At 42.1% G+C, this 13,212-nt stretch overlaps 2 protein-coding genes across 2 annotated transcripts in view; both read left to right on the forward strand.

The window, feature by feature from the left end:
- Positions 1-13,212, forward strand: part of LOC132398276 (uncharacterized) — a 1,154,100-nt gene that overhangs the window by 854,467 nt on the left and 286,421 nt on the right. The gene's annotated exons all lie outside the window — the stretch shown is intronic.
- Positions 1-13,212, forward strand: part of LOC132397774 (sodium- and chloride-dependent neutral and basic amino acid transporter B(0+)-like) — a 56,583-nt gene that overhangs the window by 23,479 nt on the left and 19,892 nt on the right. The window contains exons 8-9 of the mRNA XM_059976537.1: positions 487-715; positions 1,480-1,605. Of these exons, the coding sequence (XP_059832520.1) occupies positions 487-715; positions 1,480-1,605 (355 nt within the window). The remainder of the gene's footprint in view (positions 1-486; positions 716-1,479; positions 1,606-13,212) is intronic.

The raw sequence follows: 13,212 nt of genomic DNA on the forward strand, positions 1-13,212 counted from the left end.
GGGATTCCAATATTATGAAATGACACCTACTGACATAAGATCTGATTATTAAATGGTGAGTTTCTCACGGCATTTTAATTATTCTACTTAGTGCTACTTTTAACAAAGATAAAAGTTAATACACATTCAACATGACATGTGTTTAAAACATAACGTTATCAATCTCCATCAAGAGAAAATCTGCAGATGCTGGAAATCCAAGCAACGCACACAAAATTCTGGAGGAGCTCAGCTGGCCAGGCAGCATCTATGAAAAAAGTACAGTTGATATTTCAGGCTGAGGCCCTTCCTCGGAAATCAAACTAGTAGAATTCTGGAGGAATTTAGATAAAGTGAAAAGATAATCCATCTTTTCTATTAATACTGACAAAAGGATTTTCAGTTGTTCAGCTCATTATGGAGGTGTAATAGTACCCTTCAATGCAATTGTATGCAAAACTGATGTGCAATCTCCCGTGTTAATTAATTCTACCTTCCATTTATCAGGTCTGGAAAGATGCTGCAACTCAGATATTCTATTCATTATCAGTTGCTTGGGGAGGTTTAACAGCATTGTCATCCTACAATAAATTCCACAACAACTGTTACACAGATGCCATCACTGTCTGTATTATTAATTGTGCTACGAGTATTTTTGCTGGATTTGCCATCTTCTCTGTCCTTGGACATATGGCTCATATACAAGACAAGCTTGTTTCAGAAGTCGCAAGATCAGGTACCTACCAATCAGACCTATTATCCTCAATACCCAATGAGGTAGAAGTGAACTTCTCAAGAAACATGGCATTTTCATCCCTATTGGCAAAACTGTTATTCAAACCTATTAAGCTAAAAGTGTTAGGCAGTCTTTCATCTGTACGTGAAAGCAGATGTGCAACTCACAACCTTTAGCTTTGGCCAGATAACCCAAGCAAGCTGTGGCCATTATTGATTTAATTGATTTGATTTGGATGCATTACATGTGATTGGGTTAATATTGGTTTCACTTACGGAATCTAGAATCAAATCCATTCCAGAGTAACAGAGGGACACATAACCACAAAGATAACTGGATGCAAGAGTCCTGCCTGGAAAAAGTTTGTGCAGATTACACCTCAGTACTTGTGGGCATGGACAACAGGAAAAAACTGGAAAGATTGATTGGGCAATAGCCAGGATGGCTGTTATGGCTGTCTGGGCAATGAGAAAATGGCATTATGGTGCAAAATCATCAAATCTGAAAGAGGGGAGAACAAACATTGTGAGGGCAAAGTAGAAGGGTACTTTCCTCTACAGGTGGCTTGAAACCTTAAATAGAAAATGTCAGTTTCACCAGCACATAGCCTATTGTAGAATAACTATCAAATGCACAATTATACCACCAAAACTGATAGATCTCAGTCATGTATTATAAACATAATCTTTTCAAAGGTGACAACATTTGCATTGTTTGGTTTGGAGTAAGATTAATTGCAGCGTTTAATTTATTTCCCTGCTTAGGTTTTGGTTTGGCTTTCATTGCCTATCCGGAGGCTCTTGCCCAGCTGCCAGTGGCACCATTTTGGTCAATTTTGTTTTTCTTCATGCTGGTCACACTCGGACTTGACAGTCAGTTTGCAAATATAGGTAAGAGTTACATTACTTCATTACTTTATATTATTATAACCAATCTCTTAAGATGGAGATGAATTTCTTTCTACTCTGGTTGACCAATATGGGAACCACAGACTGATGCTGTTGAGAAGGGAGGATTGTTTGTTTGTGATGTGGTGCGCTTCTTCCACTATTTATTGTACATGGAGCTTTCTTGTGATCCCAGTGCACAGACTCAACTTAATTTTCTCCAAAGATTAATGCCTTATGTATTACATTTATATTAATGCACGTGTGTCTGAGCATATGTGTTAGTTATCCACTTGGTAAAATACTGAAGTCCACTGTACTCAGCTTACTAGAAATAGGTGTTGAGTCTTGCCTGTACCTATTGCCACTCTCAAACATTACATTGTATTGGTGTGCTACACGCAACGCTGAAATAAAGACACATAGTCGGTGAGCTGCAGTTGCAAAAGAGGTTTATTCAAACTTCGCAGCCTTGCTTTAAAGCCTTCCTGTTCCCGCTCTCCCCGGGATATGAATGCTGTAGGAGGCGCATATTCACAGTCCCGCGGGCTTTTCCCCTTGCTGGTGAAGCAGGCTTGGCGCCCTCTTTGGGACCGGCCTCAATGCCAGCACGCGCCGCTTTGTGAGCCGGTTCGAGTGCGCTGGGAAGTGGGTCGCCACAACATCTTATTTTCTCAGAGACATTGGGGACTCCTGAGTAATTTGCAATGTTTGACAATTACTATTTCATTAATGATTTTCTATCCTTAAAACTTAATGACAAAATTTAATTTCAAAGTGGCAATTGAGAACTATTCCATTCACAGCATAGAAAGGAAAAATCATGTTAACTCATCAGAACGTTGCCATTCTTGTTTCTTTAATCTTTTGATGTACATGTGATAAATAAATCTGAATCTGGTCACTGATAATCTGATCAATCTTATTTCCCAGACCTTGCAGTCTTCTGATCAATCCACAACTGTTCTATTGATTCCTTCAGTCCAATGTGTTAGACTTACTTCTGCATCCTGGCAAGCTGCTATTGTTTGTATATTACCAAACACAGGAAATCAAATTTTATGAATTGCTAGCACCAATCCAACTTAGCATGCAATGCTTTGTATCTCTTAAGGAATTGGAGGATTGTTGCATCATTGGGTAACAGAAGTCAGTTTGGATTTACTAGAAGGCATATGCCATGAATAAGAGATAAATCAGTTGCCAAAAATTTGCAGTCTTTCCATTGGAACTTTGTTGAGGGTGGTGGAGGGAGCAAAAGCAATAACCTGAATCATCAAATGGTTAAAAAGACTCCAAGAAAGGTGCTGATAAGCTAATATGAGGCTGTGACTATGTGGTTCCCTTGACTTTGAAGCTATGTGGCACATAGGGAACCACCACAAATCTTCAGACTGACTTTAATGAGTTCTGTGAAAATCCTTCAGAGGGGTATATAAACCAAAAGTATTGGTTAAGAGTGTCAATGGCCTCCTCTAGCAGTTTAAGTGCAACAAAGTGATTCTATACATTTTGCCGCCTTGTGCAGGTGTTGCTCATTCTGCAACCTCTTATGTGTGAAATGTTTACTACTTTCCACCTGTGTTTCCTACTGTTACGTTTGATCTTAATAAAGACAAACTCGGCATAGGAAGCTGCTTGAACATTTTATTCTGAACTGCTCCAGCTCAACACTGCCCACGTGCAACCAGATCATCATCAAAACTTCCAGTTCCAGGTGAACCGCCCACATTACCCACTAGGAATTGAATTTCTTTATTATGCACACACATAATAACCATCATCCCCCTTGAAAGAAAACAAACACAATGCTATATCCTCATAAACCCGCAAGGAACATTAATGCTTTTCAACAAAGTATCTACATTCTGTAGCCAACTACTCATCAACTTTCAATCAGTCTCTAAGGTGGTTTAATAATCCTTTTTGGTCTTATATTTGTTTATACAGGCATATTGCTTGCATTCGTTACATAATAACAGCCCTTTTATGCCCTCATTACTTTGCATACCTCTGTCAATTTTGCTTCCATTCTCCTCTGCTGCAAGGAAAATAAACACAGCCAATCCAGTGTCTGAATTGCACCAAAATGCACCAACTCTCCCAACATCCTGAGGAGTTTCCTCTACACACGTTCTGGTGTAATGTTGCCTTTTGTATATTGTATGTAGGTAACAAGCAAACCACACAGGTACTAATGGCAATCAGTATGAATTTCACATTACCTATGATCCCATTGTATTCATAACAAAACCAAACCAACCCAGCACCCATGGCAACCAACAATCACAACAAAATAAATTTTATGAATTATCCTGTTCATTTCCCCTTGTTAGTAATTCACCAAACATCATAAGTGACCATTCATATTTTTCTTTTTATCGTTTTGTACACCATTACTAGTTATTTTAAACTCAATGAAGATAGCTCAATTATTTAAATCTTTATTTACAATAACAAATAGAGAAATTACCACAATTCTATAAATATGACTCTGGTATTTCCTCTGTAATAGGGTTTTTGCACTGGGTAAAACATTTCACATTTGTGTGTGATGTGTGTTTAAACTTCCATAAAGAAAACATTACTAAAAGCTGTAAATTTAATATGTTACACTGTCCATAAGTTCCTTGTCAACACATATGTATCACATACCTACTTATCACTTCTGGGAATTTATTGACAATTTTTGATCACTATCTCTGGGCCATCGTTTGGAGAAGGAAGTCAGAGGATCAAAACGGGAGTGTGGTGGGAGCCATCTTGAATTTTTCTTATTCTCATCAGAGTTAAGAGAGGTCTGACTGCGCAGGCATGTGACGTCCAGCAGTGAAGCAGAGGAGATTTAAAAAGGACACAGCGGGCAGCATCATTTGTGGGCAGCAGAGTGAGCCAGGAGCAGAGTGTAGGTTTAAGGGCTTGGGCTAAATGGGCTTAGGCGGAAGCGGGCAAGGAAAGGTAGGTTTAGGTTTCAGTTTTTCCTGTTATTTGAGTAAAGGGGAATTGTGAGTGTGAGGGCAGCTTGTTGTTATCGGTGTCGGATGTGGGAGGTCCTGGAGTCTCCGAGCCTCCCGGACGTCCACATCTGCACCAGGTGCGCTGAGCTGCAGCTCCTAAGGGACTGTGTTAGGGAACTGGAGCTGCAGCTCGATGACCTTCGCCTGGTCAGGGAGAGTGAGGAGTTGATAGAGAGGAGTTACAGGCAGGTGGTCACACTGGGGCCACGGGAGGAATACAGGTGGGTCACAGTTAGGAGGGGGAAGGGGAAGGGTCAGGTACTAGAGAGTACCCCAGTGGCTGTACACCTTGACAATAAGTACTCCTGTTTGAGTACTGTTGGGGGGAAAGCCTACCTGGGGGAAGCAACAGTGGCTGTGCCTCCGGCACAGAGTCTGGCCTTGTGGCTCAGAAGTGTAGGGAAAGGAAGAGGAAGGCAGTCATAATAGGGCACTTGATAGTTAGGGGGTCAGACAGGCAATTCTGTGGACATGATCAGGAGACCTGGACGGTAGCTTGCCTCCCTGGTGCCAGGGTTCGGGATGTTTCTGATGGCATCCAAGATATCCTGAAGTGGGAGGGTGAGGAGCCAGAGGTCGTGGTACATATAGGTACCAATGACATAGTTAGGAAAAGGGAAGAGGTCCTGAAAGGAGAATATAGGGAGTTAGGAAGGCAGTTGAGAAGAAGGACAACAAAGGTAGTAATCTCAGGATTACTGCCTCTGCCACGCGACAGTGAGAGTAGGAATGGAATAAGGTGGAGGATAAATGCGTGGCTGAGGGATTGGAGCAGGGGGCAGAAATTCAAGTGACTGGATCATTGGGACCTCTTTTGGGGCAGGTGTGACCTGTACAAAAAGGGCGGGTTACACTTGAATCCTAAGGGGACCAATATCCTGGCGGGGAGATTTGCTAAGGCTACTGGGGAGACTTTAAACTAGAATGGTTGGGGGGTGGGAGTCAATTTGAAGAGACTAGGGAAGAGGAGGTTAGTTCACAAATAGAGAAAGCTAGTAGACAGTGTGTGAGGGAGAATAGGTAGGTGATAGAGAAGGGGAGTGCTCTGACCAAAGATGTAGGGCAGAAGGAAGAAAAAGATAATAAAGTTGATCGCATCGTTAGAGAGGAAGAGGTGGAAAATTTCTTGAATGCATCTATTTTAAAGCTAGGAGCATTGTAAGAAAGGTGGATGAGCTTAGAGCATGGATTGATACCTGGAAATATGATGTTGTAGCTATTAGTTAAACATGGTTGCAAGAGGGGTGTGATTGGCAACTAAATATTCCTGGATTTCGTTGCTTCAGGTGTGATAGAATTGGAGGGACAAAAGGAGGAGGTGTTGCATTGCTTGTACCAGAAAATATTACAGCGGTGCTTTGGCAAGATAGATTGGAGGGCTCATCTAGGGAGGCTATTTGGATGGAATTGAGGAATGGGAACGGTGTAGTAACACTTATTATCACGAGGTGGGGACAAGGGTGTTGGGAGAGAGGACCCACAAGCAGGACACAAACACATATTTCTTAGGTTCAATAAAATAATGTTTATTACTCGCCACACAGAAGATCGGGAAACCGAGGACAAAGAGGAACACGAACCTCGGACTAGGGGACTAGGGACTTGGATCGCCATGGACCTGGGACTTGGAAACAGGGAACTGGGATCACCACGGACCTTGGACTTAGACGGGGAGCATGGACAGCTGCGGACCTTGGACTTAGACGGGGGAAACATAGATCGTCGCGGCCATGACCGGGACCATGGGGACTGGGACCGCCACGGCCCTTGGACTTGGAGACTGGGATCTATGGATCGCCGCAGCTGGGAACGTGGAACTGGGACTCTTCGAGGGGTAGACACGGACAATGGTCATGAACGTCGAGCCAGGACTCCGCCTTCCACTCAGGCTCCAAGCCGGGACTCTTCGAGGGGGATAGACACAGACACAGGGCATGAACATCGAGCCGGAACTTCACCTTCAACTCAGGCACCGAGCCGAGACTCTTCAAGGGGTAAACACGGACAATGGCATGAACGTCGAGCCAGGACTCCACCTTCAACTCAGGCACCGAGCCGAGACTCTTCGAGGGGTTAACACAGACAATGGGCATGAACGTCGAGCCAGGACTCCGCCTTCCACTCACCCCTGGCGGATTGACCTTGCCCAGACCCACTCTGGCGAAGGAAAGCAAATTGCTGGTACTCTGATGCAGGCTGGATAACTCTGGCTTGTCGTAACAACGGCGACTTGCGAAGGCTTCTTAACACTCTCGCCCCGAACGGCTAAAGCCAGGGGCTTATAAGCTGCCGGTTCGGGTCAAGGGTAGATTACCTTGATTGCCAAGCTCAAGGGACGCATCAAACGGAATTAGAAGGGAACAAGGAGTCAATGGTCTGGATCGCAACCTAACTACATTTAAAGGGGAACCGATCCAGACCATGACACTTATAGGGGTGTATTATAGACCACCTAATGGAGAGTGAGAATTGGAGGAGCAAATTTGTAAGAAGATAGCAGATATTTGTAGTAAGCACAAGGTTGTGATTGTGAGAGGTTTCAATTTTCCACACATGATTTGGAGTTTGTAAAATGTGTGCAGGATAGTTTTTTGCACCAATACATAGAGGTACCAACTAGAGAAGGGGTGCTGTTGGATCTCCTGTTAGGGAATGAGATAGGTCAGCTGACAGATGTATGTGTTGGGGAGCACTTGGGGTCCAGTGATCACAATGCCATTATTTTCAATATAATTATGGAGAAGGATAGGACTGGACCCAGGGTTGAGATTTTTGATTGGAGAAAGGCTAACTTTGAGGAGATGCAAAAGGATTTAGAAGGAGTGGATTGGGACAATTTGTTTTATGGGAAGGATGTAATAGAGAAATGGAGGTCATTTAAAGGTGACATTTTGAGGTTACAGAATCTTTATGTTCCTGTTAGGTTGAAAGGAAAGGTTAAAAGTTTGAGAGCACCATGGTTTTCAAGGGATATAGGAAACTTGGTTCAGAAAAAGAGGAAGATCTACAATAAATATAGGTGGCATGGAGTAAATGAGGTGCTCGAGGAATATAAAGAATTTAAAAAGAATCTTAAGAAAGAAATTAGAAAAGCTAAAAGATACGAGGTTGCTTTGGCAAGTAAAGAAAAATAAATCCAAAGGGTTTCTACAGTTATATTAATAGCTGTCAGAAACACACTGAGTCTCAGCAATTTGCAGAACGGTAAACTTTATTTTTCGAGTCTGCAGAGTCGGACCCAACCAGCTCCTGCTAGATTGAGTGCCGAATTACACTTTGCACAGTTTTTTATACCCTACTTGTTTACGACTTTGTGAGTTGCACCCATGTGAGGTGCAGACATTCTTCCTTAATCTCATTACAAAATTACAAATGTGATAACCCTTTGGCCCACTTATCAGCCTCAGCGCATTAACACCGTTATTGTTCAACCGTTAAGCATGTCTTCCCGTTACCCGTATCGCTTCTTTAATCAGCAAGCTATTGTTTCATCCTGATTTTGCAATTTGGTTTATACGTTGCCCTGCAAGTTGCTTTGCACGTTCTTTCTGTGTCAGCACATTCTAAATGGACTCCTTAAGAATCATTTCTCTCAATAGCAAAAGGATAGTGAGGGATAAAATTGGTCCCCTAGAGAATCAGAGTGGACAGTTATATGTGGAGCCAAAAGAGATGGGGGAGATTTTGAACAGTTTCTTTTATTCTGTATTCACTAAGGATATTGAATTGTGTAAGGTGTGGGAAACAAGTAGGGAAGTTATGGAAACTATGACAATGAAAGAGGAGGAAGTACTGGCGCTTTTAAGGAATAGAAAAGTGGATAAATCTCCAGATCCTGACAAGATATTCCCTAGGACTTTGAGGGAAATTAGTGTAGAAATAGCAGGGGCTCTGACAGAAATATTTCAAATGCCATTAGAAACGGGGATGGTGCCAGAGGATTGGCATATTGCTCATGTGGTTCCATTGTTTAAAATGGGTTCTAAGAGTAAACCTAGCAATTATCAGCCTGTAAGTTTGACATCAGTGGTGGGTAAATTAATGGAAAATATTCTTAGAGATGGTATATATAATTATCTGGATAGACAGGGTCTGATTAGGAATAGTCAACATGGAGTTGTGCGTGGAAGGTCATGTTTGACAAATCTTACTGAATTTTTTGAAAAAGTTACAAGGAAAGTTGACGAGGGTAAAGCAGTGGATGTTGTCTATATGGACTTCAGTAAGGCCTTTGACAAGGTTCTGCATGGAAGCTTAGTTAGGAAGGTTCAATCGTTAGGTATTAATATTGAAGTAGTAAAATGGATTCAACAGTGGCTAGATGGGAGATGCCAGAGAGTAGTAGTGGATAACTGTTTGTCAGGTTGGAGGCCAGTGACTAGTGGTGTGCCTCAGGGATCTGTATTGGGTCCAATGTTGTTTGTCATATACGTTAATGATCTGGATGATGGGGTGGTAAATTGGATTAGTAAGTATGCAGATGATACTAAGGTAGGTGGCGTTGTAGATAATGAAGTAGGCTTTCAAAGCTTGCAGAGAGATTTAGGCCAGTTAGAAGAGTGGGCTGAACGATGGCAGATGGAGTTTAATGCTGATAAGTGTGAGGTGTTACATTTTGGTAGGAATAATCCAAATAGGACACACATGATAAATGGTAGGGCATTGAAGAATGCAGTAGAACAGAGTGATCTAGGAATAATGGTGCATAGTTCCCTGAAGGTGGAATCTCATGTGGATAGGGTGGTGAAGCTGGCCTTTATAAATCAGAGCATTGAGTATAGGAGTTGGGATGTAATGTTAAAATTGTACAAGGCATTGGTGAGGCAATTCTGCTCTGGAATCAACTGCTTATGGTGTTTTTGTGCTGGTGACAGCAGATTCCATCCTTGCAGTCTTGAACTCAGTGATTTTGCTTTTACCTTCGACAAATCCAAGTCCTTGATTAGGTCATTTAACTCAGATTGAGTTATCAGATGAAGCGCCCTTGACATTAAGTGTTCAAAATCTGTATCAGTATCAGTGTAATTATCCATTCCTGGCTCATGCATCATGACATCTTTGTCTGCCTCCTCTAGACTCCATGTCTGTGTTGCCTTCAGTACTGGAAGAAAGGCTATACTGGAAGACTATTGTTATGCGGTGCAAATCTCATGGCTGAAGGGAGATTGGGATATTGAATAGATTTCTTGTTTTTAGTAGAGAAACCAAATACATTGGTCAGACAGGAGTTGCAGTCTGTCACATGATCCTTCCACTCTTACCATATCATCCGGACAGTGAACTGCATTGACTTCCGAGTACCTCTGAGCCAACTCGAAGATTGACAGCGTATGTTGTTCAACAAATGTAAGGAGCTCAGGTTTTGTCTTGGTCACAGATCTGACACCCAAAGTAGAGCTCCTAAAAGGATTAATGCTCTGTTTTTGCAATTTAAACATATACTCACCACAATTATAACAGAAAGTATCACATCTGTTGAATCATTGATGAGTCACTTCGCTATCACGTATACTCCTGAAAATACAATTACTTTATTATAATGAGTACACACAATTTCCTATGCTTGTAGAGCATGTGCATTTACGTGATAGCAATCCGATATGCATGTAAGCACAATGCATAGAACGGTGTGTGCGGGATGCTTTTATAGCGTTTCTAAAGCCTATCTTGTCATGCAGCATCAGCTTTGCCTAAGCATGCCCAGGCGTGCCTAGTCAAAATAGAAAACTTACCAGCTTACATTGTGGGCAAAATTTCAATTGACTTGAATTGTGAATTGAAATTAGAAATATAGCCGATTACAAAAAAATGGTGTATGATAGGGAATTGTCACAGTGATTTTCATGATCAGCAACCCAAAATCCATAAGATACACCCATTAGTATTCAGGAAGCAAAGTCTCAGGTGTCCAGTAGTTAGTAATTAATGTAAGGCAATCTAATCAATGAAATAGCCAGGCGAGACTACAGCAATAAAATTCCATCTTCATTTCAGAAGGGAAGGGGAGAGAGAAGAAATCTGCAGTAGTGATAGGAGATTCCATACTTAGAGGAGTAGGCACATGATTCTGTGGGTGTGAGAGAGACACCCGGATGATATGTTGCCTCCCAGGTGCCAGGGCAGGGACATCTCAGATTGAGTCTATGGTATGTGAAGGGGGAGGGTGAGCAGCCAGGCCTCATGGTACACATTGGCACCAATGACATGGGTAGGAAAAGGGAGGAGGTCCCAAAAAGAGAATTTAGGGAGCAAGGTAGAGAGCTGAAAAGCAGGACTTCAAGTGTAGTGATCTCTGGATTACTGCCTGTAGCATGCACCACTGAGGGTAAGAATAGGATGTTTTGGCAAAGGACCCAGTGCAGGCAGGGGGCAGGGATTCAGATTTCTGGATCATTGGGATCTCTTATAGGGAAGTCACAACCTATAAAAAAGGGACAGGTTACTCCTGAACCCAACAGGGACAGTATCCTTGCAAGCAGGTTTACTGCAACTGTTGGGGAGGCAGTAAACTGATTTGGCATAGGGATGGGAAACTGAGTGATAGGGCTGAGAATGGGGCAGTTGGTATACAAGCACAGTGAAATTGTCAGCAAGGACAGGCAGATGATAAGGCAAAATTGCTGTCAGAGGAATGAGTTGCAGTTTTTCGGGGGAGGATTACATGAATGAAGGTGTCATATTTGAATGCACTCAGTATATGGAATAAAGTAGATGATTTTTTTGTACAGTTAGAGATTGGCAGGTATGACATTGTGGGCGTCACTGAGCTGTGGCTGACAGAAGATTGTTGTTGGGAACTAAACATCCAAGAATAATTAATGTATTGAAAAGATAGCCAGGTAGGCAGAAGGGCTGGCATTGCTCTGTTGTTAAAAAATAAAATAAAATCCTCAGAAACAGGTGACATAGGATCAGAAAATGTAGAATCCTTGCAGATAGAGTTAAGAAACTGCATGGATAAAAACACCCTGATGGAAGTTATATACTGGGCAGGATATAGGCTACAAATTATATGTAGTAGGCCTCCGTTAGTCTTCATAGGCCATGGATTTGCACCTTGGAAAGTTTCCAGGGCGCAAGCCTGGGCAAGGCTTTTTTTAATGGAAGACCAGCAGTTGCCCAAGCTGCAAGTCTCCCCTCCACACCACCAATGTTGTCCAAGGGAAGGGCATTAGTACCCATATAGCTTGGTACCAGAGCAATGTGTGGTTTAGTGCCTTGCTCAAGAACACACATGCAGCCTCAGCCAAGGCTTGAACTAGCAACCTTCAGATCACTAGATGAATGCCTTAACCACTTGGCCATGTGCCAACAGAAATTATAATAGGTAGAAAATATATGTCAAAAGAGCAATATTTTGATTGCCATGGGGGAGTTTCAATATCCAGGTAGATTGTGACAATCAGGTTGGTACTGATTTTAGATCCCAAAAAAGAGAATTTGTAGTATGCCTACAGGATAGCATTTAGAGCAGCTAGCAGTTGAGGCTACTAAGGGATCGGTTATTCAAGATTGGGTGTTGTGTAATGAAGCAGATTTGATTAGGGAGCTTAAGGTAAAGGAACCCCTAGGAGACAGCAGTCATAAGATGATAGAATTCACCATGCAGTTTGTGAGGGAGAAGCTAATGTCAGATGTATCAGTATTACAGTGCAGTAAAGGGAATTACAGAGGCATGAGAGAGGAGTTGGCCAATGTTGATTGGACAGTGACACTGGTAGGGATGGTGTCACAACAGCAATAGTTGGAGTTTCTGGGAGCAATTCAGAAGATGCAAGATAGATACATCCCAAAGCAGAAGTATTCTAAAAGAAGGATAATGCAATTGTGGATGACAAGTGAAGTCAAAGCCAACATGAAAGAAAAAGAGAGGGCATATAATATAGAAAAATTAGTGGGAGGTTAGAGGATTGGGAAGCTTTTAAAAACCAAAAGAAACCAACTAAAAAGCCATAAAGAGGAAAGAATGAAATATGAAGGTAAGGTAGACAATAATATAAAAGAAGATACCAAAAGTTTTTTCAGATATATAAAGAGCAAAAGAGAAGTGAGAGTAGATATAGGACCACTGAAAAATGATGCTGAACACGTATTAAAGAGGAAGAGGAAATGATAGACAAACTGAACAAGTATTTTGCAACACACGCACAAAATGCTGAGGAAGGCAGCAGCGTTCCACAAGCATTTTGTGTATGTTGCTTGAATTTCCAGCATCTGCAGATTTCCTCGTGTTTAAGTATTTTGCTTCAGTCTTCATTGTGGAAGATATTAGCAATATGTAGGAAGTTTGAGAGTGTTGGGGGCAGATGTGCTTGGGAACTCGAAAGGTTGGAAGGTAGGTAAGTCACCTGGACCAGATGAACTACACCCCAGGGTTCACAATGTAGTGGCTGAACAGATTGAGGAGGCATTAGTAATCATGAAATTCTGGCATGGTTTCAAAGGACTAGAAAATTGCAAATGCCACTCTGCTCTACAAGAAAGGAGGGTGGCAAAATAAAGAAAATTATAGGCCGGTTGGCGTAACCCAGGGGTCGGCAACGTTTACCACTGAAAGAGCCAATATGGACCCATTTCCCACAGAAAAGAAAAC

Source organism: Hypanus sabinus, chromosome 8, assembly GCF_030144855.1.
Source record: "Hypanus sabinus isolate sHypSab1 chromosome 8, sHypSab1.hap1, whole genome shotgun sequence".
Taxonomy (NCBI): domain Eukaryota; kingdom Metazoa; phylum Chordata; class Chondrichthyes; order Myliobatiformes; family Dasyatidae; genus Hypanus; species Hypanus sabinus.